The sequence below is a fragment of the Filobasidium floriforme genome (assembly GCF_021052385.1).
Source record: "Filobasidium floriforme strain CBS 6241 chromosome Unknown HD553scaffold_20, whole genome shotgun sequence".
Taxonomy (NCBI): Eukaryota; Fungi; Basidiomycota; class Tremellomycetes; order Filobasidiales; family Filobasidiaceae; genus Filobasidium; species Filobasidium floriforme.
The window spans coordinates 180,347-208,080 of record NW_025763641.1 but is presented as its reverse complement, the minus strand read 5'-3'; the positions used below and the strand labels follow the sequence as shown (position 1 = coordinate 208,080).

General features: G+C 50.7%; 9 protein-coding genes across 9 annotated transcripts; 6 read left to right on the top strand and 3 right to left on the bottom strand.

Moving 5' to 3' along the window:
• Positions 1-81: 81 nt before the first annotated feature.
• Positions 82-1,901, top strand: HD553DRAFT_287687 (phosphatidylethanolamine-binding protein). Its single transcript, XM_046178287.1, has 4 exons — positions 82-614; positions 740-874; positions 979-1,115; positions 1,208-1,901. Exons 1-4 carry the CDS (start codon positions 165-167, stop codon positions 1,695-1,697), a joined length of 1,212 nt encoding a protein of 403 aa, XP_046034260.1. The 5' UTR covers positions 82-164; the 3' UTR covers positions 1,698-1,901.
• An 803-nt stretch (positions 1,902-2,704) lies between these two features.
• HD553DRAFT_336701 (uncharacterized protein) lies at positions 2,705-6,210 on the bottom strand. Its single transcript, XM_046182248.1, has 18 exons — positions 5,989-6,210; positions 5,893-5,902; positions 5,809-5,827; positions 5,636-5,740; positions 5,489-5,574; positions 5,328-5,404; positions 5,187-5,267; positions 4,805-5,115; positions 4,377-4,749; positions 4,184-4,314; positions 4,111-4,121; positions 3,967-4,045; positions 3,825-3,897; positions 3,733-3,747; positions 3,603-3,673; positions 3,445-3,541; positions 3,252-3,385; positions 2,705-3,194 (listed from the first exon to the last, which is right to left on the bottom strand). Exons 1-18 carry the CDS (start codon positions 6,079-6,081, stop codon positions 2,843-2,845), a joined length of 2,118 nt encoding a protein of 705 aa, XP_046034259.1. The 5' UTR covers positions 6,082-6,210; the 3' UTR covers positions 2,705-2,842.
• Positions 6,211-8,286: 2,076 nt separating this feature from the next.
• Positions 8,287-10,064, bottom strand: HD553DRAFT_275852 (PIN domain-like protein; the record flags this gene model as incomplete). Its single annotated transcript, XM_046177928.1, has 7 exons — positions 8,287-8,769; positions 8,838-8,954; positions 9,041-9,178; positions 9,286-9,409; positions 9,518-9,637; positions 9,743-9,826; positions 9,988-10,064. The coding sequence occupies 7 exons, from the start codon at positions 10,062-10,064 to the stop codon at positions 8,287-8,289; spliced, it is 1,143 nt and encodes a 380-aa protein (XP_046034258.1).
• A 453-nt stretch (positions 10,065-10,517) lies between these two features.
• Positions 10,518-13,433, bottom strand: HD553DRAFT_299293 (uncharacterized protein). The gene is made up of 6 exons (XM_046178604.1): positions 13,183-13,433; positions 12,716-13,027; positions 12,478-12,612; positions 11,829-12,399; positions 11,660-11,754; positions 10,518-11,592 (listed from the first exon to the last, which is right to left on the bottom strand). Exons 1-6 carry the CDS (start codon positions 13,324-13,326, stop codon positions 10,645-10,647), a joined length of 2,205 nt encoding a protein of 734 aa, XP_046034257.1. The 5' UTR covers positions 13,327-13,433; the 3' UTR covers positions 10,518-10,644.
• A 1,074-nt stretch (positions 13,434-14,507) lies between these two features.
• Positions 14,508-14,771, top strand: HD553DRAFT_275609 (uncharacterized protein; the record flags this gene model as incomplete). Its single annotated transcript, XM_046177911.1, has 1 exon — positions 14,508-14,771. A coding segment is annotated over one exon (264 nt), but the record flags the coding sequence as incomplete, so codon positions are not given.
• Positions 14,772-18,504: 3,733 nt separating this feature from the next.
• On the top strand, positions 18,505-19,581 carry HD553DRAFT_325776 (uncharacterized protein; the record flags this gene model as incomplete). Its single annotated transcript, XM_046181651.1, has 5 exons — positions 18,505-18,624; positions 18,693-18,719; positions 18,781-18,795; positions 18,866-18,973; positions 19,045-19,581. The coding sequence occupies 5 exons, from the start codon at positions 18,505-18,507 to the stop codon at positions 19,579-19,581; spliced, it is 807 nt and encodes a 268-aa protein (XP_046034255.1).
• A 2,621-nt stretch (positions 19,582-22,202) lies between these two features.
• On the top strand, positions 22,203-23,307 carry HD553DRAFT_360994 (uncharacterized protein; the record flags this gene model as incomplete). The annotated part of the gene is made up of 4 exons (XM_046183968.1): positions 22,203-22,401; positions 22,435-22,458; positions 22,626-22,693; positions 22,747-23,307. The coding sequence occupies 4 exons, from the start codon at positions 22,203-22,205 to the stop codon at positions 23,305-23,307; spliced, it is 852 nt and encodes a 283-aa protein (XP_046034254.1).
• Positions 23,308-24,048: 741 nt separating this feature from the next.
• On the top strand, positions 24,049-25,258 carry HD553DRAFT_325773 (uncharacterized protein; the record flags this gene model as incomplete). Its single annotated transcript, XM_046181650.1, has 6 exons — positions 24,049-24,150; positions 24,214-24,246; positions 24,398-24,514; positions 24,581-24,835; positions 24,884-24,938; positions 25,050-25,258. 6 exons carry the CDS (start codon positions 24,049-24,051, stop codon positions 25,256-25,258), a joined length of 771 nt encoding a protein of 256 aa, XP_046034253.1.
• Positions 25,259-26,426: 1,168 nt separating this feature from the next.
• On the top strand, positions 26,427-27,652 carry HD553DRAFT_105632 (uncharacterized protein). The gene is made up of 7 exons (XM_046176403.1): positions 26,427-26,584; positions 26,653-26,673; positions 26,752-26,757; positions 26,825-26,917; positions 26,994-27,081; positions 27,163-27,456; positions 27,533-27,652. The coding sequence occupies exons 1-7, from the start codon at positions 26,522-26,524 to the stop codon at positions 27,619-27,621; spliced, it is 654 nt and encodes a 217-aa protein (XP_046034252.1). The 5' UTR covers positions 26,427-26,521; the 3' UTR covers positions 27,622-27,652.
• The last annotated feature ends 82 nt before the right edge of the window (positions 27,653-27,734 follow it).

Genomic DNA, 27,734 nt, shown 5'->3' with positions numbered 1-27,734 from the left:
CAGCTTGGTTCGGCTGCTTCCGCTAAATCCGAGCAACAGCGAGAAAAAGTTGAACAGAGGTCATCGATGACATCGTCGAGTCTACCTTCTCTACATCCCCTACACACATCTACACATCGATACATCTCTCTGGGAACACAGTCCAGAGGCAAGAACCTAACACCATGTCATCCGCATCCAGGACAACCGCCATCCTCTCGAAACGCCTGCGAACATCGTCCTCGCGACGAGCACTTTCTACCACTTCGATCGCTCAAAATCAATCTTCTTCGACGTCGAGCTCGACCTGGACCCGTTCTCTACCAGAAGGTTCCAACCCGGCTTACGACGCTTCTCTCGTCTTTCTCGCCCAGCACTCTTCCTCGCTCCTCGACAAGGCCGAACGATTACGGGGAAAGCTCTCTTCGGTACAAGATGCGGAGCTGAAGAGCACGATAGAGATCGCCTTGAAAAAGACCGAACTCGAGGCTAGGATTGCTAGGCCGGAGACGAGGTGGTTGCATGAGAACGAAAATGTCGGACAAGTAGCTGGGGAAGCCGAGGCGGGGGATAAGGAGGCGTTGAACGTGATGGCAGAGAGAAGGTGGAGGAAGATGGGTAAACTCGATCGATTAGTGAGCTCTCGACTTTCTATCTCTCTTGCCGTAGGCTTCATTACCCTCGAAGATCATCGTTAACCTTTTCTTTCTCTTCTCTCTCTTCATTCTATCGTCTTATTGTTCCCTTGGAAAACCTGTAGATGGAACGTATTCTGACGATGAACGTCGTACCCGACCTCGTCGCCCTCCCCAACCCGGAGATCGACATGTCCATCTCCTTCCCTACCGGTTCCGTATCAGAAACGGTACCGGGGGATTACTTGTTGCCTTCCCAGGTAAGTCCAGTATCTCTCTGCATTCAATTCGCCTAGCGACTCCTTAGCTTGTGAAAATACGCTCTGCTTATATACAAATTCTCGGTTTTCTCGGTTTGAGGTAGACCTTGGAACAACCCAAGATCAGCCTGAGAGCGTTTACGAATGACGAGACTGAACAGCTTTATACGCTCGTCATGGTCGACCCGGATCTGCCGGATACGGAGAGGTTGAGCTACAAAGAGTATTGTCATTGGATCGTGTGAGTCCTGGATTCGAACAAAAAATGGTGTATGTTTCCGGACTGACAGATCTCGACTGGTATATAATGTGGTGTGATATTGGACGGTGTAGACCCAACATCCCTGTCTCGAGGAACACCACCTCGATCCCGGCTTCCATCACCGCTTCTCTCGATTACGTACCCCCTCACCCTTCCCCCGAATCGCCTTATCACCGATACACCCTCCTCTTGCTCCGACAACCCACCCCTTCGCTCTCCCCATCCGACAAGGACAAGGGCGACAAGCTAGACTCGTCAGCAACCACCGCTTTCCTCCCTACCACCCCTCAAGACAGGTCGAACTTCAACCTCCGTGAATGGATGGTCGAGAACAACTTTAGCACCTCCCCCTCGGACGCGAGTTCGGTCAAGGGGATCTTCATGTTCAGGGAAGGCGGCAAAGGGTTCGGACAAAAGGTCGGGTACAAGAGGACCAGTAAAGAATGGAAGGAGGAGGAGAGGGTCGTGGATGGTGTTTGGAAAGAGGTTTGGGGTAGGGAGAGGGCGGTCTATGAGAAGTCGCCCAAGGAGGAGAGGTTTGGGTATCCTGTCAAGTATTAATGTCGGTAGGGTCTGCTGCGACAGATGGATGCTAGAAGATGCTTGTATTCGTATGCCGATCAACTCTTCGCCCTATCGAAGAACGAAGTATCAGACACAAAAGACCGTAGGGATGTCACGCGCGGGAATGTGCGGCTTGCCTTTGATTCCCTTGTTATATACAGCAGTAGGATGCATGGACTTGTCCAAGTCTGATTGATGGGCTCCTCCTGTGATGTCGATCCCACTGGCACCTTCATTTTTTGCTTCTATAGTTAAGAGATCCTTTTCTAACAACTATTCACATGCGCCCCTCGGTTCTGGGGTGTTTCCATAGGTATCTCTTGGCATTCGAGTGTACTTCATGGCGAGTAACTGTGTCCGTGTGTGTGTAAGTGCAATACAGTGGAAGAGAGACTGAGCAAGACGAATAGGAAGAGAGGGATTGTAAATTGATTGGCGTGGTCTCGCTTATGCCTTCTACAATCCGTCTTGTGCTAACCGCAATCCCACAAATATGCTTTGGAGACATTCTTACTGCGATCTTGCGCATTTTGCGAGGGCGACGGTCTGGCTGTTGCCACGGCCACGCGGTGGAATTGATGCAGGATCGCATCCCATCTTTTGTGGCTAACGTGGAGGCGATTGTCAAGAGCAAGAGCAAGGTGAAGGATCTAGCCACAAAAGACGGTCTAGACCACGTGACCAAGAGCATGGGCACCCTCACCGAGAGAGTTGACAATCTCATTGAGAGTACCCAAGACCTAACACATAGTTTCACTAAGATGGCATATAACGACCGGGCAAGAGCGATCAACAAGGCCCGCTTGAGACTCGCCAGCACTCATCCTGGTGGTGGGATCATCCCGCTGGTACCTTTGTTAGATAAGGAAGGGCTATTTGTTCCTATCCGATGGGCATCTGAGATCATGGCCGGCACCTATGCTGCGGTTAAGACCTGGGCGGCAAGGTTTGGACTAGATCCTCCCATCAACGGGACGCGCCTCGAAGGAGCGACCGGCCGATTCCTCATGCTTTAGTAAATCAGATCAAAGGGTCAAGCTGAAAACAGGCGGATTTCTGATTCAATCGCAATGAGGAGGGTATAATATGTATACGGATGGGTAAGCTGCCTTCTTTCGCGATCGTGAATGCCTTCTCTATCGTCAGGAGGTCGCCTTTGACAACAGCTCCTCCATCCTTTCCATTCCCTGTCGCATTCGCTTGATCTCGGCCCGCAGATCTGCAATCTCGAGGACCTTCTCGGAAGAAGCAGGCCTCGCATCCTCTTCGTCCAACTGCGTGCTTGGCAAGTTGACCCTCGTTGTCATCATCTTGCCAAGCGGGGAAGCCTTCGAGGTAGCCTGCCGCTTGGTCCGGCTCAGTGGCTCGGTCCCATGCTCTTCGTCGGTCCGCCCGCCAGGTGTTTCCAGGGCAGAGTCCTCGATCTGCAGGACATCAGCGCCGTGCTGGAAAACAGCACGAATGGTCGATTGCGTGCTGGCTCCGAGGAATGATCTAGACACGAATAGTGAGTTCCCGCTCAGATAGCGGTGAAGTCGGGTCCGAACGTACTCGAACATCGTTCCTCCCGAGGTAGTGCTTGTCGAGGCCTTCTTGGAAGTACCCTTGCTCAGCTGGATCCCACGGCCAGTCGGGCGCTGACGCCACCTCTCGTAAGCGGAGATGGCGAAGAGGACCGGGAAGTACTGGATGAAGGACGATATAAGATTGGATCCTCCACTACATCGATCACTCGACAACTCACGACTAGGCGGATTGCGAATACGTTGACTTGATGCAAAGCATGTGCGTCCAAGATCCAGCTCAATGGTGTGATGATTATGAGGGCTATCATGTTCAGGCTATCCAAAATTAATAGGTTTGTCAGTCGTATTCCGGCGGGATGAAACACCTTCGACTTACGGGATGGGGTAAGAGAATATGTAATCCGCCTTGACACCTTCCACCGTGTGGATGGCTTTCTGAAACATGTGCTGTATGGGAAGCCCAAATCAACGTATGATCAGATCCGACGCTTGGCGAATCTGCCCACCTCCTCTCTCGCATTCTGTAATCGCATGAGCAAGGAAGATGAGCATAAGTTGTTAGACAGAAAGAGGCAGTAACAGCTGCAGCGCGACTGACCGAGTTTATGACGGCAAACCGATTGGACAAGATCGAGATCAGGATCGTAACCAACAAGGTGTTGCTCAGAGCGCTTTTGTTGAGAAAGAATTTTGCCTTAGCAACGGACACGTGGATAAGTCGATTGACCTGGCCAACTTACGCATAGACGACCATGATAATGGGCCCCAACGTAGGGTGGAACGAATCAGCCTCCGAGAAGCCAAGGTAGCTACTTCCGACTGTGATGGGTATGAATCAGTGTAACTTCCCTCAAACATCGAGGATATTCTAACGGTCGACTTACACCAGATTTGCCTAGATTCCGCATGCGGACCGCAGGTCAGCGTTGGTCGGACACCTACCGCCATCAGACTTACAGCATCAACCAGGCAATCCGCCTGATAGTCCATGTTTCTTTTCCTAGAGTCCATAGGGTGAACAAGATCCCCGAGAAACATACAGCGGCCATGGCCATAAATCCAATAAAGTCGGAGATCATGGCTTTGAGCTGTTAGGCAAAGTTCTTGAGCGCTCGATCCGGGTTTTAGGTCGAGGATGAATTTGACTTACCGAGATGATCAGTACGTTATCCTTGATGAAGAAGAAGCATAGTCTTGGCAAGAGTATGCTGGCTCCGATGCTCAAGAGATCGAAGGCGAGAGCACTGGTATCCTCCCGTTTAGTCGCGAGCCCGACGATCCTCAAGACAAGGTACACGAAAAACAAGCCGATGAACGCGATATCGAACGCGTTCCATGTGTTTGCGAAGTAGATTGTCCATCCGTTCTCGTTCGTAGTAGCCAGCTCGTCCAAGCTGAAGCCGAGGCAGTAGATGACAAACAGGATTTCTGGCAGGTGGATGTGGTTGAAATGCTTTTCGGACCGTGATGCCGTCAGATTCCAGATGAATAGAGCGGTGAGTATAGCAAAATTGATGAATTCGCTATCAATCGATCAATCAGCGTGGATTCTTACAACGGATCTCAAAAGCTACTCACATCATTGTTCTCCATTTGGGCACCCTCAACCTGGTATGGTCCAGCCAGCCAGCTTCTCGAGCATCATAAACATACACGCCGTCACCATCGGTAACGTGGACACTCCTTCCAGAGGGAGTCGTTGACACGGCAGAATACCGCCTCTGATTGTCAGCGATACGTTGTTTCCGGTTCGAAGAGACGTAAGTGTCGTTGATGATACTACGGCTCGATCGTGAGGTGTAGACGATGGCTCCGGAGTGGATTGCGTCAATCACTCGTTGGGCGAGCGGTGTAGCCAGAAAGTGTTTCGATGAGGATACGATCGCCATCTACGTTCACCAGAGGATGACATGTTCGTCAGCTTACCTCGTCACTGTAGCCACCTGGGCTGGAAACTCACCTCTAATGCATTCCCGATCTCTTCCTCGACATCTTCCTTCTCATCGTCACTCATACTGTCCCATACCTCCGAAGGCGCTCCCTGCAAGCACAATCAGCTTTAAAATAGACTTGAACTCAATCTGCATGCAGGGCTACTCACGGAGAACGGGGAATACGGCCTGGTAAGTATGGAGACCGACTCGAGCTCTGATTCCGAGAAAGTCCGCAGCAACTTCACTATCATCCTCAAAAGGAAAGGATAGCAGGTAGGAAGATCAGATGACCTTGAAGAATAGCGAAGCGCTGTTACACGATACTTACTAGATAGTAGCTCGCAGAGGTTGGCCCTAGTCGAATTCAGAGCCTGGAATGCCAGATCGTGTTCTACAACCTGGAGGAACCGGATCCTAAGCAAAGACAAGGGTCGGTCAGAGAAACCCGGGTAATTACAGATTGGGGTCTACTTACCGGTTGACCATGAGCACGTAGATCATGGATCCATCGTTATGCTTAGAGAGCTTTTTGGTGAGCGGCCGGACGATGGAGTAGTTTAGCTCTGGCGAAGTTAGCTGGCTACCGAGTTGCGTAATCAGGACCATGATTAGCTTCATCCAGAGACGTCAACGTTATGTCCTACTCACTCCCATGTCAAAGCACCGTCTATAAATCGAAACTTTCATCAGTCGCACGAGAATTGGCTGAATTGAAGAGGGTCTTGGACGGACCTATCGTTTCCTGATTGATGTAAGTATAGTAGCAACAGTCAGCATTCGCTCGCATACTATCGGTTCGGTTCGTACAGTCTCCAGTTGTATACGCACATGCACTATCTTGTATACTTCGTGGATCAGTTGAAAGATGCCCTGATCCGGTTGTCGATCACCATGACGTGCTGGTCGATCAACAGATAACATGTTTGCCCGAGACCTTTTTGATGATCCGCTCTTGCAGCTGAAACACTCCAGGACCTAACAAGTAGCGAGGTAAGATTCGGGTACTCCTATACACCTATGTCAAGAAGGCTATTGGTAGCGCATAGCCGCTGCCGAATCGGAGAATCCATCAAGATCCAGATCTGAAGGTGATCACGACAACCTCGGTCGACGACGCACAAAGTCACGTGACTTTCGGTCAACTCCGCCAGCGCTGTTGACCCGTTTCACCGCAGGCGTTTCGGTGTCGGCGGACCAGCTTGTCAGAGTCTCGCTTTGATGAGATCCCTCATGATCATCAGACGCCAGTCTCGAGTATCCTTCGCAATCTTCAGAAATTATCCTGGAGCACTATGACATTATGACCCTTGCCCTGCATAATCGTCGACATGAATGGCAGAACGTTGCGGTGATGATTGATCCACCCGCGCTGCTGGCGTATGCGCCGGCCCTGAACGGCGCAAAGGCATGTCGGTGCCTTGTCATCCACATATATGCTATACAAGAATCTGGTTCACAGTACGTCGCAAAAATACAATCTGGCGATATCGCTGGGTCGTTAAATGGATGTCGTTGATCAGATCTAGTCTGCTACATTAGGCGCGTTCGGGTTGATTGCTTCGCGCTCTCGAAGGCGTGTACGGTGTCTATCCACTGTATCGGTATGAGAGAAGCTTCTCCGATCCGCTCAACTTTCTCTCCCCAAAGACTTCAGTACGGCGCTGAACACTCCGATGAGTAGCGCTGGCCAGAACCTTGGTTGGCGTCTGGTCCAAGTCCTCAGAGTCGTCTTCGATGATGTCATCAGAGTCCTCGAGGTCTGCTCGAGGTATTATCTGGTTGTCGTATGATTTGCGGCTGGACAAGGGGTCTTGTCTGGTGGTACGGATGGTCGGTCGGGGAGTCTTGCCGAATGCGGCGGTGGCGGCTGCAAAAGCCTTTGCGGCCGGAGACTCGGTTGGAGCGATTCTATTGTCAAAACTTCGTGAATGGGTTTTCTGATTGGCAAGGGTATTGTTGCTGTTGAGCGGAGGTCTGACAGGGACAGGTGTCGTGTTGTATCGGGAAGCCACGGGCCGCGCGGACTGAGGCGTTTTGGACTAGACGATCGAGCATTGAGTTAGCCGCGTAAGGCGGGGGAGGGGGAGCCTGGAGTCAGCATCAGGCGGTTCGACTCACCTTGGGCGTGAAGGTATACTTTGCCCGCAAGCCTCTTGCCACGGCCTGAGCTTTCGCCTTGTTGTCCGGTTCTTCATCTTCGTCAGTCAATGCTAAAACCTCCTCGTCGGCCTCGGCCTGAGTCTCCCAGTCTCCTTGAACGCTGGAGCTCCGATCGACGCCACAGACAGCTCGTAAATCTGCCCTTGAAGGTTGCCTGACGGGAGGCTCGCACGCCTGGTAGCCGGGAGACGAAGCCGCAGCCAGGATCGGTTCCCCTCTTGGAGGTGTTACGGTCAGTCTTCGCTTCTTGCTGGCGAGGCGATCCGAAGGGCTGTGTGGCACGAGAGATCGCCTTTTCCTGCTGTTGTTTGATCCCGAAGATTTGGGGGGCTCGGGAAAGTTCTCGTCCTCCTCTGTATCCCTGCCAGGAGACGAGAAGTGCGATCCATGTTGACTGGACCTCACAGGCGATTGTAAGGAAGAGCAAGCAGCAGGTGGGGAGGACAAGTCCGGGAAATTATCCTTATCCGCTTCGTCTGGCGGAATGCTAGCGTAGTCTGTAAGTTCGTCGCCTGGCGCGGAAGATTGTTCGTACGTGATCTTGATCGTGTCTTGTGCGAGGAGCATGCTATTCGTCCGCGACTTCACGCCCGTTGCAAAGAATTTGCTTGATCCTACTGCCTCGTCCGCCTCTTCTAGACCGCTCAATAAACGACTCTCCTTTAGACCTGCCTCCCGTTCGGCAGCTTCGGCTGCCCGCCTCTTCGACACGGAGAGATCGGATAGTCGAGCTGGACCGGACCCTCGAGTACCGACAGGAGCAGGTATAAAAGCCTTGCGCGCGGGAGCCTCCTTCTTGACGGGAAGACCTGCAAGTACGTGGACGAGCATAATCAACACAGTCGCCTATCCGGGCCGAGCAAGGTGAAACGAGCTTACGCTTGATGAACGCGTCCAGCGGTCCAGAGATATTTACCCGCTTCGAAACCCCCAGAGCATTGTTCTGGCACGTAAAACCGTCGCGATTCAAATCAGCTGGATGAATACCTTGAATGATTCTACATATGTCCTTACCTTTCCTGACTTGCCCATGGAAGTAGCGGACTGCGTCTGATTCGCACGAGCCGTACCCGGATGGTAATCCGGCCACAGATCCTCCAACTCCTCCTTCGTTTCCGGATGTACCCTCCCCTCAGCTATTCCTTTCGCCGTCTCTGGCTCCATATCCGGTCCGATATATCCTTCCTCGACCGCTTCCAGACCCCCTTCCCTGACGACCGGTAACAACGTATCCAACCTTCCGGTTCTCGGATCATACACCCTTTGATGCAGAAAGACCAACTCGGCCAACCTGAACTGAGGGATATAGTCCGAGGGCACGGTCAGATTACCGTCCAGCCTGACGTTCTGGACGACCTTTTCGATCGTCTTGTGTTTCCGCAGGAGCTTGTGAGCGGTCTTGATCCCGATCCCCGGGATCGAGTCGAGGTAATCACACCCTGCCAAGATCTACCAGGATTTACAGAGGGGCCTGTTTTAGTTTCCTGCGCGCACGCACAGTCCCAACCGGCACTCACAGCCATCCTCCTAAACTCGGTCTCTCCCCATCCGACAAAGCTAAACTCGCGACAAGTTCGGAAATCGTCCCTGACGATATGTATACACTCTCCATCCCCGTCCAGCTTGTAGACAACCTGTTCGTCGAAGCGACGCAAAACGTCGTCAACATATCAGCGATTGTCTCCCATCAGACATGACGAGGTAACGGAATTTTACTCACGTTCCGACAGCCAAAGACGAGCAGATCAGAGTCCTCCGTAATGATCCCATCGACAATCCCTTCCTTTTCGAGGTAAGCCAGTTGAGCGTCCGCTTCGTAAGGCGCGACGATGTAAGGGACTTGTTCCGCCTTTAGGGCCTGTTGATTGTCGATTCGAGTCATGCACGCCATATTTCCAGAATTCATGAGCATTCATTATGATCGTGCCGATGGGACCGGGTGATTTCGGCGGGAAGGGTACGAACCTTGATAAGCTGGAGAGCCATCTCAGGGGTGATATCCACGCATTTCGTATAATGATCCCTAGCCTCCTTATGCCTCCCTTGGACGGTCAACGACCTCGCCCGAGCTAGATGTTCCGCCCGTCTCCTAAGTTACAACAACCAAAACCACAAAAAGGGAAAATGATCAGCTTACGACCATACAGACTTTGGTGAAATTATGATCTGTGAATAGATGAGGAGGAGTATGACTGACGACGCTCGATCCACCTCGGTCCCTCGTTTGGCAGGTAACGGTCCTCCGTCGAAGACCATCAGTGGAGTTACGCCGTGATGCCTCAACATCCTGACTCTGTGCATGGCATAGTCAACGAACCTGTCCAGGAGTGCCAGTAAAGTGAAGTCAAGCGGATCAGATTTCGTTCCGCTTTCGGTTAAGAGGACCTTAGACCACAGGCAGACAGTACTGACGATGACTTACTTGGTGGTCTTGGACCCGGTCACCAAATCTTCTGCGCATCCGAAAGCTCCCCGGTGTAGCCAGACGTACCCATCGATCGCCAGACTGTTTCACCAGATAGCCATTAGTACCACAGGAGTGCACACGTTTCCGAGTGAAGAACAATTAGATAGCAAGGAAAGTCATAGGCGAGTCGGAGAGATCAATCAGCTTCATCGTCTTCTAACCGGCTCGGGATGACGAACGACCGTCAATTCTGCACTCACCTCTTGCCCTTGAAATCCGAGACATGCTTCTTCACCTGAACCTCCTTCAACAAAGGCAACAGCCCAGAGATACCCATCTTTCGAATGTAGCGTCCACTAAGCACCCGTCCTCTGGCCCACTACTTTCAAGGAAGATCTCTTGAGTTGGAGGTCTTCGCCGATCCGTGCAGATTCAACGCGACTTCCGATCAAGCTGAAGGCCCACAGCCGCAGGGAAGCATATCGGCCGGAGATGATTGATGGAGGTGCTATATTCAAGACTAGGCTATCGTTGGAGTTGGTAGATAAGTGTCGAGAGATGAAGAGATCAGAATCGAGCGGGTCAGCACATCTGATCTCTCTTGATCTCTTGCTAGCTTGATTTCAACCAAGTCCCTCCTAGATCTTCCTAGCTTCGAACGCGAAAACGCGTCTTGACGCGATCCCTGACGCGTCGAGTTTCACCTTCTCGGTATCTAAGCTTGGGTTGAAACTTGGCCCTCGGATCACTCGCTCGCCCAGCTGGTCGATAAAGTTCGGAAGAGCCATAGTATATTCTGGTATGATCGATATGCATTTCGTGATTTGGTGAGAAAGAGAACAAGCCGGGAAACACAAGAAGACCCGCGTTGACTATAAAATACAGATGCACTTCAGGAGAGACGTTCCCTCGAACTACTACTTCTTGGCTCGGGTCGCCATGAATACCCCGATAATGACGATCCCCAAGAAACCCAAACTGGCGGGCAAGACCAAATCCCTCGGGATACCCATCACGTCGTCCTTGTTATTGACACCACTACCAGGCTGAACGTGGACCTTTTCGCTCTGCCCAAACGTAGGCACCTTGGCCGGGTCCGCCGACTTGTCCTCCAAGGCCTTTTCTTCCACCTCGGCCTTTTCCTCGTCTTCCTCCTTGGCAGACTCTTTCAACGTCTCCAAAGCCCGAGGGTTCGAAGCTGCCGCGAGGTCCTTGGCGGCTTCTTCCCAGACCTTGTCGCCCTGGATGACGAGCACGACCCGGTCCGACTTTTGCGAACGGGCCGTCTTGACCGCGTCGGTGACGTCGCCATCCTGGGTGATGGTGACCAGATCGCCGTCGTCGTCGGTGTAGGACATGGTGAAAACACCGGGGTCGGCCATGTGGATACTATCCCCTTCCCGTGTTCCCTCGCCGTTGAAGAACGGATCACTAGAGAGCTTGCCGAGGACGATCTCGCGCAGGTTTTCGAAATTGTCGTGTCGGGCCTGGAACCTATGCGTCCTCCCGCTAGGAGTCTTGAACTTGAAGATGTACGTCCCATCGTCCACCTGAGCGACGGGCGCGGCGACAGAAGAAGGAGCCCCGACGGGCTTTCCAGCACCACCCATCTCAGACATGCCTTCATCGTCGATCGCCGAGGCGGAATCACCGGGTTGAAGCTCGGAGAATGGGGTCCCGACGCGTTCGGCACGGTGCATGTGACGGGGCACGTTCGGAGTCTGAGGTTGGTCAGGCATGTGACTGCCCGAGATCATCGATGCCGTGTCATCATCGGGACCTCCGGCTGTACCGAGATCTTCGAAGAATTTGCTCCACATGGGACCTCCGTCGGTGTTGGTCTTGTCGTCCGACATGGATTCGATCTGGTAAAAGGGGTTGGGTATATATGAACATCGTCGCGTAAGCTGGCAGGAGATTTGTTATGCTTACCTGCTCGAGCGTGGCATAAGTGAGCTTGAGAACGTCGACGATCCCGACCAATCGACCATCAGACTCGACGACGGGCAAGTTCAAGTAGTGTCCATCTACGCAAATTCCAAGCGGAGCGGTTAGCCTTGTATTGCCCCCCGCTTATCTTCCAGGCCTGCGCCGCACTTACTGTGCATCTTTCGCAAAGCGTCCTGAACGCTCAACGTAGGCAGAGCCGTATCTGGATGAGGCGTCATGACCCTAACGACACTACACCTCCCCGGGTCCAACCCAGCCGCAATAACACGTAGGACGACGTCTTTACTGGTGAAGATCCCCGCGATCTTTGTCCCCGGCGCTCCACCTCCGGAGACGGTGGATCCGACAGCAGAGCTCGAACTGTTGATCCCCCCCACTGGACCTTCCATGACGCAGACGGCGGTGGTTCGGCGTTCTTTCATCAACCTAGCGGCTTCTTTGACCGACGTCCTGGCGCTGACCATGGGCGGAGGGATCCGGGTGTTCATCACCGTGGTCAAATCGGGGAGGGCCATCTTGTCTTTGAGAGCTTCGGCGTAAGCCATCATAGCCGCCGCTTGCGGGTTGGTAGACATTCCACCCAACTCGGACTGGACGCCGGCGAGGGCGGCGGTGAGTTGGGCAGAGGCTGAGGAGGATCGTTCGACCTTGGCGAGGGCTTCGTGGAAGACTTTGGTGATATCCAAAAGACCGACCACATCGCCGTCTTCATTACAGACGGGCTAGCGGGTTGGCAAAACGATACCATCAGCCACCTGTCTAATATCACCTAACTTGACGTTCGTAAACCCGAGACTTACCAAGTGCCTGAAATGCTTCTCCACCATCAACTGCAACGCCTGAGTCGCGCTCGTCGTATCCCGGGTAACCATCGGGTTCGGGGTCATGATCTGGGAGACGAGGGTCGTTCGAGGGTCTAGACCTTCGGCGGTGACCTGCAGTGTCCATCGTGGAAGCAACAGCAAGTGATCGAAGATCCATGTTGTAGATGTCAGCGATAGCACTTGGAAGCAGCAGAAGATGTAAACGGCGACTCACCCGGAAAGCCAAATCCTTGGCGGTGAAAATCCCACTCAACCCTTCCTCCTGATCGACGACCAAAACACAATCCGTCCTCTTGGCCGCACACAACTGACTGGCATCAGAGACCGTCATGTTCTCCGGTACCGTCAACGCAGGAGAAGGTTTCAGGCCGGCGACGGTACCCTTTTGGGCTTGTCGGCGGGACCTCTGGGCGGGGTTGTGGTAGGAAGAGTTTTGGTTGGTAGGGAGGTTGGATTGGGAGAGGGAGGAGGCGGGAGGGCCGGGACGTTTGCGAGAGAGTTCGGATTCGATCTTTCGACGGAGGGTCTGGTAGAGGTGGGCCGCAGTACGTGTATGGTCAGCATGCAGTATGATTAGGTTCGGTCTGATTCGCTGGTAACATGACGGTCTCCATCGACGAAAACGACCAGACTACCACCCCCATCGGCTCAGTCAAGTCAGAATGGAAAGATAAAACTCACCTCATCTCGCTTGCTCTGCTTCCTCCTCGTATCCGAGCTCATGGGGCTGTTTGAACTCATGATATCGCCAGAAGCGGTCCGTTGAGGCGTGGGTGATTGTTGTTGTTGTTGTTGCAGGTAGGTCGGGATGGGGATCCTGGACATTCGGGGCTCGTCTCGACGGGCGAAGCGGGCAAGAGTATGTTATAATTGACCTAGAGCTTGTCTGCCTGAGGTATACTGAGTCAATAGGGTGTTTGTCGATGTCGAGGTTGTCGAGGTTTGGAATGATGAATGGTGCGTCCAGAGCGAGCTGGTGTGGCTGAGGAATGTTGTTTGTTGACATTGTCGGAGGCGAAGGGGGGGGGGGGGGGGGATGCTAAGTTCGGTTGCGCGATCCGCGGTGCACACAACTCTTCCTCTCATTGGCGGCGAGGTGAAACGCGCTTGGAGCGGGCGTCGCCGATTCGGCGATCGATGAAACGTTATAGGCCTATAGGCAAGTATATTCGATTGAGGGAGAAGACGGAGACGAGTCGGTAGACTCACTATTCGAGACAGGGAGCAGGTGAAGAAGAGCTGGGAGGACGTCAGCGGTGCGAAGTCCCGTCGAATTACGAAAGCTCCGGCGCTTCAACAAGTCTTTGAGAGCAGCGATCGAAGGGAGGTCAATTATCTTAGTTGAAGGTATGTGTGGGTATCGCTCTAGCGCCTTTGCAAGTCCATGTCTGGTATTGAGCTTGATTCAATGTCCATTGTCCCATAGCGATCGTGCCATAGCGCTCCAAAACGACATCACGCAAGGAGTCAAGGAGCCATGCGAATCCCTAAATCAATCCCTGGTGTACTAGTAGGCGCGTAAAGTCCTGAGGCGCGCGTGCAGAGGGACACCCATTCCTAGACCATTATAACGTGAAATATAGGTCGCATTCTCACAAATCAAACTGTAAAGCAGCCAAATCATATACTTAAGGTCCTGTACATCATGTCTACCAGATCCAACTTTGAACACTGAATTGCCTCACCCCTGGCCTTCCGAACTGCCTCCACTCTGACAGGCATACCATCAATAAGCTTATCAACACATCCCTGGTCTGTATCCGCTTAGCAGGCTTGCCCCTGCTCTCCAAGCATGTTTGGCATATGAAAAGAGCCTTATGATGCAGGAGATAAATGCTCACGGCAAGAACTGGGATATGGTGCAACTGAGCATGCCAACAAGTGAGGTTCAGGAAAAGGGGAAAAGGAGTGATGAGGGAAAACATCTCAGGTCGATTGCCAACGGTTAATTCAAGCAAGCAGCAAGGTAGCTCAGGACAGCCAAGTGATGGAGCATCCTGGTGGTAGAAGATGAAGCATCTTGCCATAGTTGCAAGCTGGCAAAGGAGGCCCAAACAAGATTGGAGATTTCCTCTCTTGTCTATTCCCACACTGTTCCTGATCTCAACCTCATTTGGAGCGTCCGGCACCTGCTTAAAACCGAGTTACCCCAACTACTCACTCAGACCACCAACCTAGACATGCTTTTGAAGCAAGTGCAGGCCTGCTGGGTGGACATAGACCAAGGATTTGTTGACAAGCTCATTGATGATATGCCTGTCAGAGGGTAGGCGGTTCAAAAGGCTAGGGGTGAGGTAACTCAATTTTGAAAACTGAATCTGGCAGACGTGATGTATAGGACCTTAAGTCTATGATTCAACTGTTCTACGGTTTGATTTGTGAAAATGCGACCTATATTCACGGAAAAACCCAGCTTTATGACCCGCTGCGATGCGCGCGCTGCCTCAGGACTTTCGCGCGCGACGAGTACTAACCTGATCCCTATCGATGACTTGGAAATTTGCGCTGGAACGAAACGCTGTGAGTCTCCAACAACTCCCATCATACTCTTCTACTCCAGCACTCCTAACTTACTAGCCTTTCAACGAGCCGCGGTACACCTCGCAATAGGCGATATCAAGGTGAGGCCTCTTGCATTCATCGATGTAGCCAAAGTCAAGACCTTGCAACAGGACATCGAAAGATCTGTCAATGGATTTTCGGTGTGTATCTATGCACAGGGGTTTAGGAATTTCTGAGATCGAGGTATCTGTTTCTGTGGAGATTGAGACGATGTCGAAGAAGGAGACGGTTGACGACTCGACAGTCGCGAGAGCTGGATTTTTCTCTCCGCGCGTTCTTCCATGATCCCGCGTATCTGCCTTGGTCGGGACTGTAAAGGTGGTTTTCAGCTGTCAGGTGAAGATACGAAGGTCTCAGTAGGAGGTTGTTGGTATACTGTGACTCGCAGTCGATGTCAACCCTCTCCGTCGGCAATAAAGACCGCAGAAGTAGTCCAGTCCACGCGCATCATGCTGTACGATAGATACATACCGTTGACTTCATTGAATCCCTGAACATCCGTCTGATAGTTGGTCTGCACATCAAGACTCCTCAAAGGATTGAAGACACCCTTGATATTGTTCAGATAGGAGATGTACTTGTTGGCCCAGCGCTGTCTTGCCTCTTCAACCTGCTCATCATTTTGATGGGAGGATCAGCACGGGTCGGCAGAACAAGACCTATTGTGTCTCTTTTTGTTGATCAGGTCGGTCTGAACCTTGGTGTAATTATCTAACTGGGTCTTCACAATCTTAATATCGTTAGGGGCATCGGCAAGATAGCTCACGTCGTCTTTGATCCGCTGTAAATGTCTCCTTCTCGCATGTCTAGCGGAGCCGTAGCCATAAGGGGGTTTGAGCGTATGATTAGAGAGTGAGCCCGTTTTGTCAAGCGAAATTTGGTTCATCCCACGAAACATCCTGCCAGGGCTCCTTGTCCGCGGTACATAGCATTAACATCTCAATGTGAAACATGGTGCTCAGTCAGGTGATGCTGCAGTCTCATCACGCGACCACGACGTTATTGAACCTCAATATCAAAGGAATGCTCCGAGACCCATAGATCGCCAAAGGGTTGTCCACCGGTATATAGTCAGGGACTCCGTTTGTTGCTTATCGCTGAGAGATCCCTTACCTCAGGCTTATCAAAACGAGAGTATTCGAACAAGGCCACCGAGATGCCTGCGCTTGATCTATCCGATTACAACCTGCGATCTGCTGAATGGCCTACCGATACTTCCGGTCAAACTGCGAGTACTGCGACTCATGCCTCGATTGCCAGTTCGGTCGCCACCATGTTCAACTCGTCTGCCTTGCCCACCGAATCTCACAGTGAATTTGACGAAAGCTGTAGGAAGTTAGTCTTCGAGAGCGCAGGGAATCAACCTTGGGTCAGTCCCCCATCAATATACAATCCTCATCATACCGTGTACTCGCTAAGAAGCTTTCTCGCTCATAGCTCTTCTCTACTTTCCATAGGCACAAATGAAGAATACTTTACCCGAGGTCATCCATTTTCTGCGCCAGGGAGTTTCCAGGGACTTCACCGACAGGATGGTCGATGTGATGATCCGTGGCGGAGGACTTCTGAGACGATGGAATCAAGCATGCTCGAACAAGGCCGCCAATCGATGTGAGATCTTGGACGAAGTTGCAGACATTGTCATGAAAGAGGACGTGGCACAAATTTTTGTGAAGGCGTGCAAGAAGGATTTGAAACTGGGGGAGGGGAAGTCGGAGGAAGACCTGAAACAAATTGGCAAGATGCTGGCGGAATCGTTATGTCAGCATGAAAACTGGAAGAATTTGTGGATGAGCCTCAGCTGTGGGGAAGCAAGGGCCCAAACTGTAGTGCATTTCTTTAGGGAACAAGCGCGACGACTGAGAGATGAGAGACCTCCCATGGCTGCAGTCGGTCCGGCTCTGGGGGACTGTGATATCTTACTTACAAGACTGTCCTGTACACCCCAAGCTTAGCCAAAGCAGATATGATCCGTTGTTATCTTCTTGAGATGTGAACCAATGTCGATAAGATGCAATTTCCCCCAATACAAGCTGATATAGCTCGGCCGAGATCATGTAAGCGTGCCGTCAATGGTGGATTAAGTTCCTCCTGATTTTGCAACCTTAAAGACCGTTGAACTGTCCGTTACCGCAAAGAACTATCAGCTTGCCGGGGAAGGGAAGACGCAGCTTATCATAGCTAGACAAGCTGCCGAATCCTTCCACAACAATTTTCGTGTCGTTAACATGGCTTTAGTATAACTGGTTTGACCAAAGCACTTTCATCTTCTTTACGGTATCTGGGTACAACGAGCGGGGCCGTGTATCAGCTGCTCAGTAGAATCTCAACAGGTCCGCCGGCAATCCATACACGAAACGAGAAGAAAAGTCATGTATGCATTATCAATGAAGTATCACTCAGTTCCTATAATCGATAGGCCTCTAAAGTCGGGCCAACGAGAAACTGCGCAGCTTACGATCGGGGCATCATGCGTGATTCGGATGGTGGTATCCGCTCCTCTTGCGGGCTTTTGCGTATGATAAAGGGTAATATCGAGTTGTACAGTATCGGCAAGGGTCTCGCTTACATGATCGATCAATGGGATGCCTTGACCTTCAAGTCGATAAGTACTGCTTCTTGATCGTAAGGTGCCTCAAGCCTCTCCAAGACCTGCATGACGCGTGGGAGCGACGCGCGAGCAGGGTATCATCTAGGTTCTTGGTTCTGACTGCTTCTCAAACCTCGGAGCGATGAAGGGAATGTCAGGGTTCCTTATCAACAGCATCTTATGACCAATGATCCTCTATGGTTCTCGTCGAATAAGTCCGAAAGGTAGAGCGATAGACGCTCAGCATGAGAGACGCAAGATCGTCCTTGTCCGCGATCCAGCCGAGACAACCGAGTGAAGCCATGTCTCAACGCGAGCCACGACGACCTTGAGTTGGCCACGTTGCGCTCCCGTGGGACGTATCAGGTAACGAGATCCAGCTCTATAGGATCCGGGTACGCCTCGCAGAGTTAGGCATTGCTATTTGATCGGAAGAAGCTCGAGTCGTCAGGTGTGTGTCTACAGGTGGCTTGTCAGCAGCATGAGTGGATGGAGCTGCTTTTGAGTATCAAGAACCTAAGGCTTCCTTTGACAGTAAGCGTCGGACGCGCGATAGATGCGGCTTCATGGCTCTCTTAAGCATGGCCGATATTCCCACTGATGCTCCCTTAGCCGCAGCATCGCAAGAACCTTATTTTATGGTCATTTGAGCAAGGGGAGTCATCAAGGCTTCCTCAAGCACCACCTTTCATCAGATGGATGACGTGCTACGGAGAAGCAAGACATCAATTCACCTATTATGCGTATAATGGTACGGAAACTGTTATATATCGCTAGCAAATGGTACTTCGATAAACTTATCCGACGCTTGGAATTCAAGTCAGAAAGTACCGCCTCCGTGCTTCCCTGCCATGTCAAGTTACAGCCAACGTTCGCATGACGACACTTCGATTGACTCCTTCCTCCTTTTAGCAGACGCTGGGTGGAAGGAGATAGTGGATAGTCTTGTAGATGATCACGCCCTGGACTGGGTATGTTGAATTCGTGCTGGCTTCATGCATCTGTAGGCCGGAATATACTGAGGTTTTTCTTGATAAAGTTGACGTTCCGGACTAACGACCACGAAGTGAGTTAAAGAGCGGTTTTCACCAGTACCAAGCTAAATTAAATGCTTACACATATCCCAGGGGATCTCCGCCACGGTAAGTATATACGTCATAGTCCCAGTAGACTTTGCATCGCTGAAAATCAGATTGTGCGATTTCGTACAAGTTGACGTTCTGGAGCCATGCGCGTTCTGTACCTGGGACGATTGATCTCGGCGATGAAGACAGCACCTTCGAACATGTCAAGGTTCCAAACATGTGGTCAGGTAGCAAGGTGAGCTCTGTCTGAAGATTATCAGAATATCGGTACAACCCATACCAATGTCGATATTGTTGCTGCTTCAGCGCCTTGAAATGGCAAAGCTGTTCGAAGCAGTCACTTGCTATTTGCCTAGTGGTTTGGGAAAATGTTCCAGTCGACTGTTTCGAATCGACCTTGTCGAAGAACTTCTGACAGAGGGCCAAGAATACATACTCGATCAAGATTATAACGTCCGTTGGACTGACTACGTTCACTTGAATCGCCAAATCTTCGCACACCTTCTGACTCGTGCCATAGATGTGGTGTGGTCGAAGACGCTCAATGCGACGATACTAGCTATTTTGCAAGACAAGACTTACAAGCCATCACCGACTCGATGGGAGACAACACATATTCTGAAGGTAGACTTCATGAGCGAAAGTATATCTATCTCAAAGTGGGCTAAATGCAATACACTGGAGGCGAGAACGCAAATGATGTTGGATGTTATGGAGACCTATCGTAGATACTGGAGGATCCTCTCCCGCACACCGCAACAGGCAATGGAGTACCAAGGTCTATCGGAAGTCCAAAAGCTCATGGCCAACGCAGGCTATAAACATTGGCTATTCAAGCCTTGATCGAACTTCTAGCGGAATTGTAACTTTATGTTTCAGTGCAACCTGTACGGTGATCCCATCGTTCTGCGTTGAAGCTCTATTTAGTGTACTACCCGAATGTCTAGCCATTCGGTTCAACACAAATCAAACGCTAGAGTTCAAATCAGATGAGAATGTGCATACAATATCCTTGTCTCTAGCTGAAAATGAATTCCCTAAAGATCTCGCCAGCAAATGCTGACGTTCGACACGACCCATAGGGAGCAATCTGAGCATGAACCCAACATAACTCAGAGCGTGATCGCTTTGACGGATTGACGTAGGCTCCTAGGGAAGCAAACAACCAATGAGCCATTAATGATCGGCAGACACAAGAGAGAGAAGATATCAAGTGTCGGCTTTCCTTTGATTACTCGTGGCTTTCCGTCCATGGTAATAATTGCTTGCATAGCGAGCATAAGGAGAGAACCAAATGACTTGGCTCAAGCCTCTCTCGTGAACCGTTGGAGTGCGCCTAGCACAATCCACCTCTTGGGTGCTGGAAAAAGTCCGGGGACGGAGCGGAAACCTGTCCCCCTTTCTGCCATAGCCATTCCGGTGGACGATAGCGTCAACTGATGCTATTTCAGACTTTTCTTGTTTGCCAATCAACTCCTTTGTTCTTGGTCGATTTGCAATACCGACTTGTCTACCTCTATAAAGCTGGTAACGGTCGCCAGAAGCATGTGAAGGGCAGGGGATGATTCAACGTCCACCGAGCATTGAGGATCCCAAGATTTTCGCTTCGAGCAACCGCGAAAATGCAAAACCAAGCCAATACTATCGAAAAACCTTTGTCCTCTTTGACATGCACTCGTTCGGTGGTGTCTCTTGCTACATTCAGCACGAAGGAGGAGGAAATCTTCTCCCAGGCATGCAGTCAAGTCGACTCAAAAGTTTGGGTATGTGCGGAAACATCATTGATTGCGCATACTCAATACTGATCATGCCTCTAATGTTAGTCTGACGCCATGGGGGATATGTCGGTATGTTCTACCTGACTTTCCAAGCCATATCAGAACGACACGCTGATTTGAGATGATCATGGGCAGCTGATAGTAAACATTGCCTTGGAACTATCCGCGAACCTCCTTCGTTGACTCGATCCGATTGTTTTCTTCAGACATACTTGAGCCCTGAGACTGTTTCAGATAAAGATGGGTTATCGCCGACCGGTGTAAGCATCGGTCTCCAGCTTCGTTTTCAATCGAGAGGCTATCAACTGCCCTAAAATGGATCTTTCTTCTACTTGCAGTACTGCGCCGTGATAGCGCTCATGCGTGTCATGGAGAGTGGCTACCCAGATATGCAGGAAATCTTCAAGAAAGCACTCCTCGAAGAGCTCATGCGGACTGGATCTGATATCTCCAGCATTGGAAGGCCATACAAGGCGGAGTTTACCCTATTGGAGGATGGAAGGGGTATTGGGATATCTTGAACGTAGCTATCTCGTATGCCATCAGAGTCGGCGTCTATCGACGGTTGAGGACCGCCGGAGGATTCCACGACCGGTTGAAGACCGACATAGAATTCCGCGACTCCTTGACGAAATTCAGCATTTCGCTTGCCAGACGCATCTCTGAGGATCCTCTAGAGCTCAAACGCTGGATCTCTGCACGCGAAGAAAAAGTACTGTCTCAGTGTATCGATCGAGCCTTTGCCCACACCTGGAAGGATGTAGATGAAGCCAGGAGATGACCGATGACGAGAAAGACATATTCAATATGCTTTGGAAGCGAGACGGAGCGGAATCGGAACGTCAATACAGGTCCAGTCAAGTTGAGGAATGGATCGACTTGGATAGTGCATGTCCATCGACCGACTAAATCGCCTAGAACTTTGATTGGAAAGGCTTATAAGCTCGTTGCATCGGCGATCTCTACTTTCAGTACTTCCGCCCAATCGACGCCTGCCGTTTATGATGAAACGCAGTTTGTATCCGCGCTACGGCCCTTGACGCCCACGACGTCCGCATCGAATCATCATTACGAAGCAGAATCTTGTAAGGTGGTTCAATTAGTCGTTGGATGGCCAAGCCTGATGTAACTTTGGCGGTGCGACGTGCGTCAAATCGAAACAGGAGATCGCATTGCGTATTTCCCGTTACGTCGTGGCTTTCCGCCAACCACAATTCCTAAGTCACAGTGGCAAATGCATGCCGGTAAACATCCGCCCGAGCCGACTGGTTCAATCTCCATCTGAGAAGGTAATACCGGAGGCCACATTTCGTGTATATCGTTTGTATCTGTACTAGGCGCGACCCAGCTCACCTTGACAAACCGAAGCCCGATCTTTTGGGCTGAAAACAAGGGGCGAAGCAGGACACGCTGAAAACAGGCGGCAAGCCTGAAGACAGACGCTGTATGATTACGATGTTTGGACTCGTCTCATCATGGCATCATACGTCACATGATTAGCTACGTCTCTCCAAAATTCACCATCTCTTCCTTTCAGTTGTTCTATCACGTCATCCTCTGGTCCCAACGACTATAAATTCCAGACAGAACGGTGATGCCCGCAGGTCAGCGCGCGCACTTCATACTGCCTTTTGCTCATCGACCCTCAGACGCCGTCAGGAAAGCCCCGGTTTTCATCTCTTAGCCATGGCGAATCGAACAGTTTCCGATGATAGGTTTGAGGAGCTGTTCGGCTCTTTGCATCCTACTGTTCTGACCGAAAATTCTTGGCCTTGCTTCATTTCGAGCTCCCCGGTAGATCCGGAAGAGTTTCTCAGCGAATGCGTCGACGTATGCACAGATTATTGGGTAGGAGGTCCTCTTGCTACATCGTATCAGCTTCAGGGTATACTCATGATAGCGTTGTCGATTTTGATAGCAAGAGCCCGTGCGAAGTTCTACTGTGGGTTTGCTTGGTCTTGCAAATTAAATCAGGCGAGGAATAGTAGTCCTTTACACTGATTTTGAATCCCTGTGCAGATCGCCGTAAATCTTTCAGCGAAAACATCCTGTTAGCCGAACTCATATACTCATGTGATCAACTTTTTTCTCTGTATCAGAGTTGCGTAGATCCTGACTATCGGAGTGACTTAGATGGGGAGGAGCCAGAAGAGAAGTCTCCTGAAGTCAGTAACGTGGTAAGCGGTCTCGTTCCAAGAGTTAAACTGACCAGGCTCAATGTGTATCACAGGAATACGTCGTCGGGGATCTGGATATGGTGATCGAAGCCTGTGCAGAGGGGAGATCCTGGGGAAAAGCTTTTCGACAAGATCTCCTCTCAGAACTGGTTCGATCTGAGACACCATACCCCAATCAATGGAAGATTGCCCAGCGTATTGCACCGCGTGCATCTTCAAAGGTAGACCACTGGAGAATTTTCTGGCGAATCATGAGCATTGCGATCTGCAAAGCGGTCACGAAGGGGGTACACGAGCTCCTCGAACACAGACTAGGTGTCCCTGATTCTCCGCCAATGCTGACTGAGTACCTGGCGAAGAAGATTGTCACGCAAGAAGAGAGGCTGAATGACTGGACTTTTTATCAAAACTCGCAAGATAGAGTTTTGTGTCTACAGGATGTGCTCCTCGATGATACTGCAGATGCTGGCGGTAGACTAAGTGTATCAGCGAAGTTCATCCTCGATCAGCTCATACGACGCGAAAATGATGTATATGCATTAGGGATGGCTGTGGAAGATACCCAAGAAGAGCTTGAGGCTGAAGACCCAGCACCAGTCAAATTCGATGTTTAGAACAGAACTTTCCTGCTTGTACTTCTGTCGTTAGGGTGTATTGTACTTTAGACTACTCGATTAAAAGATATCGCAAATCATAGCAGGATGAGCTGATACGGTTGTCTACCTCGGTATCTGGAACTTTCTCCCCATGCAATATACAACCGTCCCAGAACCCGATCGCGACAGCATGTTTGGTGTGTCTTCAGTCCATCGAAAGCTGCGTACTCAGACGGTATGGTGAGGAAGACTTGCCCCTTGCTAGATACTGCGCGTATTGTTATAGCGATATCAGATCACGAGCTGAAGGATCTGCTTCTTTGTCACCTGACACGGTCATTGAGAAGCTCAAGGCGACCTAGGACCACTTGCAATCTGCCTACCACCTTCGCCCCACGCACTGCAACCTTTCCCTCTTGCCGAGGACCGATCTCATGTACATAAAGGAGTGTGATGAGCTGATTCTTTTCCTCACGAGGATGAAGTCGATAATCCTCGTAGTGGTCTCCTTGACACGTGACCTACATGGAACAAACGCTGCTAGCGTGGCTGTATCTCCCTCCTGCATTCTCGCTCCCAGAACGTTTCCTTTCATTCTTGATTGGGCTCGCGGAGGCGATAGCTCTTTCGGATTGACGTATATATTGCGCGGCAAAACGTGAAGAATGTGCTTATGCGACTGCCCGCCCGACTTACGGCTGTCGTGAGTTTAGACGCCAAACCGAGCTTTCTACGTCTCCGATCTCAAATCACATCAACATGAGTCAGCGATCGCTCTACACTATCCACACAGATGCCGGCAAAACCACTTTCGAGCATGAGTCAGAAGCTCTCTTCAAAAATGTCGATTGGACTGTTTGGGTGAGTCGAATTCGCGGATCAAGCTACATACCTCACCCTTTGCTGACCCATCGCTACTGTCAGAAATCTTTGCAACCAGGCACAGGGCAGACTGGTGTGAGTTATCTCTAAATGATCAGTTTGACTTGTTACTGACAGGCTGTGATCTCATGACATTTGTATAGCCCATTGTATTTTGAAGTCCCTCTCCACTCATGACATGATGACTCTGTCCTTGCTGATATCATATATCATATGTTCGTGACAGGACTCGATCCTTGGCAAGGCGACAGAGATTTTGAGCAGTGAATCCGAGCAGAACCTGGACGCATCGACTATTCTGTCTTCTATGGTCGGGTCGAATCTTGAATGCAATGGCAATGCTGTACGTTTCTTTTCAGCAATACCGTCGGCAGCTTCCCGCTGATTGTGGAGTTGATTCATTATATAGATCGAGCAAGCACATATTCGGGTTGCGAAAGCAGTTTCTGATCTGCTCAAGAATATGCAGATGGAGATCGTCGGAAAAGCTAGCACGATGTTTGAACTTGAGTTGGTAGCTCAAGTCTGTCGGGACTTGAGCAAGAAGCCCGGATGGGGCAAGCGTGAAGTGGTTGGGAAGAAAGGGGCATTGAGGGCAGGCGCTTGGAACGGATGGCGCCCTTCGGAGCTTTTCCTAACGATACAGAACGCCATTCCGACGACCGTGAGCAAACACGCTGATATAGCACATCGCGAGGTTCTTCATCATCAGGGCGAGTTTCCGGAGACTGGGTTTGAGATGAACACCTTCAACCGTATCTGGCAGAGTGAACAGCGTATCAAAGACTGAATGATGTTGCGAAGCCACGGCGAACGCTACGAGGCCGTGTCTGCGCTGTTGAATACTTGCCGGAGCTTTTTGTTGGATTTCGGCCAAGGAAAGTTTGAAGGAAAGCTAGAGCATGGAGCGGTCTATCACATCAGTTCAGACGTCTCAGAAAAGCTCGAACGGGGAGACCGCATGGCGACCTACCAACAGCTCACCAAACCAGATTGGACCTTGCTGGTTGAGCTAGCTCGCGAATGGCTCAGTTGGTACAACTCGATCAGTTATCAGATCCGGGAGTTTATTCAGAACTCCATGTAATAGCATGACATGATAAGCTCAGGCTACCGATCCATATTCCTCAATATTTCGTTGGAACAGATGATGCCGTTTCTGTCAGAAGAACATTTTGTCGATTGCATATTCTTCCCGTTGCTTTCCACGCTGATGTATCTGCCAGTTGGCGGAAAGACATGGAGAGCCCGGATGCGTTTTGAAGGTCGGTCAAGCGAGCCCGGAATGATTAGAGACTGTATAATGTACAGGTCGTAGCTTGAAGTGGTAACGTTCGAGGCTCTTTGTGAGGAGGATCTAATGGATGTAGATGCTCATCAGCAGGGAATCACTAGGTGACTGCATCTTACGAATCCGAAGTGACCGACCATCTGTGGTTACCTTGTATCAGTGACACAGTGACGATGGAACTAGAGAGAGACACTTCTAGATTATCATCTCGAAGAAGTGGACTCTGTTGACTCGCTAGCCAGGTTATACAAGCCGCTAGCGAACTCAATACACGCCTCGCTATTCAATCTGTTGTGGCGATTCACCATTGAGGCAGATTCGCGATACTATGACGTGATTTCTGTAGAAAGTAAGCGCGCGCGCGGGATGATTACTGGGATTACTCCTCAGGATTACAGGTGGGTGATGCTTAGTCAGCATCACCTTGGGAGACTTGGGTGGTGCTTAGTCAGCATCACCTAAGTTGGGACCTCACCCCGGTGATGAAAATCTCGGACAACTAGATCATCAATATACATCACTTGACTGTTAGATCTCAAGCAATATCTTGAGTTCTAACAGGTCAGTACCTTTGTATTGACTGATAGAACATGCCATTGATAAAGCAATATCTTGAGTTCTAACAATTTCTGATAGCCCACTAACTGCGAGTCTCTTCATATACCTTGAAAGGAGTTCACCATAGCAGGAGATAAGACGGCGATTTGTCTGCACTTGCTGCAGTACCAGCGTACTGTGGACCAAGTCAGCTAACCCGACAGGCTGTACCGTATACGTCATCTGTGTGTGAAGGACACGGGGCTGTCGCCGCGGCTATGGTATGTTCGTCTGGGTTCCGCGACGTGCTCTCCTTTGTAAGAGATTCAGGCTGACAGCGTGATGATCCTGCTACTTCGATGTATATAAGTGCAGGAAGAATGAGCGGGTGGCGCGCGCAGGCGGACGGCTGGCCTTCGATCTGATCAAACACATCTCAATCTTTACCTTCAACGGCAAGTCGAGATAGCACCTATCCTTTACCCGTGGAACAAGTCATCCTTGCATTCGAAGTCACCCGAAATGAGTCAGAACGACAATACTAGCCTGACGGCCAGCTCCATTGGCCCGACATCAAGCGCCTGGGTGAGTGTTTGGACCGTCTATGACAGGTATAAATCAGCACGTCTCTAATCATACTCGATATACGGCAGGATTCGATCCAAGACAGATCGGTAAGAAGTATTGTTCGACGTGTGAGTCTTGTACTAAGTCGATGCTCATACCTACATGCGAACTCGGCATGGATCTAGACCATGGTAAGACTTCCCTATGTGATAAGTCCTTCATTGCTATTCTCATTGATTCAACATACCTCCCTGGCAGCAAACCATCGGGACTGAGCTGTCTCGAACGGCGATGGATTCCACGTCTGCTTCTGAAGTCATTTCGAAGATGCGTGATGAGAACCCACATTCCGTAAGTCAGCATATATTACTTCCCGATTAAAATTCATACGTATGTAGCGCTGAGATGTCACGGTTCGCCTCTCAAGTTCGTTGGACAAGAGCAGGCGGTGCAAGTTATAGAGATGGTTCTCGAATGGCTTCAACTCGTCAAAGATGACCTTCCTTGCATGAGCGGTATGAACGCCTTGTTTGCGGTTGAGCTGGCCACTAAAACTTGCTGGGTCGCATCTGAAAAAGTGAAGCTTTTGGTTGAAGTTTGGCAGAATCGCAGCGACGCAAAGCTCGATCCTGAGCTCTCGCAGAGATTGGTATCATTGTTCCAAGGAGCTGTTTATCATACCGTCAAGTCAGGGGTCACGAGGGTGTTCCGCCAGGATCCCCCAGTCATCGAACTCAACCGGCACACCTTGGATTTAATGGCCGAGGTCTTTACGGACCTGTACTTCCGGTACCCTGCCTGGCTGAAGGAATGGGTACAGGCAGTCACGTATGATGATCGCGACATGGATGTGATCACAAAGTTCGGATCCGAGGGGAAGATGATCGCAGGTGAGTGCAAAACCTCTGCGGTCTACAAGTATTCTCAGTTCAGTCAGGATGGCTTGACGAACGAGCGTATATGCAGGTCGCATCAAAGACCTTGACAAGGTCAAGAAGGCCAAAAGGCCCCAGGAGCAACAGGAGGCCGAACAGCCGGCTCCGAGTGCGAGTTGATCATATCGTGCACCATGCATCATATCGACATGGGCGATTGTCGCATTGTGGCCAAGGCAACTCATGAGGCTGTCCATGTAGCTGTACAGCTGTCGTACTTGTATTGCTGTCTT

Bases quoted from the DNA above. Each gene is read 5' to 3' on its own strand.
- HD553DRAFT_105632 (XM_046176403.1), top strand. From the start codon at position 26,522: ATGAGTCAGAACGACAATACTAGCCTGACGGCCAGCTCCATTGGCCCG. The intron at 26,918-26,993 runs GTAAGTCAGCAT...TCGCCTCTCAAG, and splicing joins GTGATGAGAACCCACATTCC to TTCGTTGGACAAGAGCAGGC. The intron at 27,082-27,162 runs GTATGAACGCCT...TTTTGGTTGAAG, and splicing joins TGACCTTCCTTGCATGAGCG to TTTGGCAGAATCGCAGCGAC.
- HD553DRAFT_336701 (XM_046182248.1), bottom strand. From the start codon at position 6,081: ATGTTATCTGTTGATCGACCAGCACGTCATGGTGATCGACAACCGGAT. The intron at 5,268-5,327 runs GTGAGTAGCCCT...TTGTGCTTGCAG, and splicing joins GGCCGTATTCCCCGTTCTCC to GGAGCGCCTTCGGAGGTATG. The intron at 3,386-3,444 runs GTGAGTTGTCGA...TCCTTCATCCAG, and splicing joins TATTCGCAATCCGCCTAGTC to TACTTCCCGGTCCTCTTCGC.
- HD553DRAFT_299293 (XM_046178604.1), bottom strand. From the start codon at position 13,326: ATGTCCAGGATCCCCATCCCGACCTACCTGCAACAACAACAACAACAA. The intron at 12,613-12,715 runs GTGAGTCGCCGT...TGGACACTGCAG, and splicing joins CCAAGGATTTGGCTTTCCGG to GTCACCGCCGAAGGTCTAGA. The intron at 11,755-11,828 runs GTAAGTGCGGCG...GAATTTGCGTAG, and splicing joins CGCTTTGCGAAAGATGCACA to ATGGACACTACTTGAACTTG.
- HD553DRAFT_287687 (XM_046178287.1), top strand. From the start codon at position 165: ATGTCATCCGCATCCAGGACAACCGCCATCCTCTCGAAACGCCTGCGA. The intron at 875-978 runs GTAAGTCCAGTA...GGTTTGAGGTAG, and splicing joins ATTACTTGTTGCCTTCCCAG to ACCTTGGAACAACCCAAGAT. The intron at 1,116-1,207 runs GTGAGTCCTGGA...TGGACGGTGTAG, and splicing joins GAGTATTGTCATTGGATCGT to ACCCAACATCCCTGTCTCGA.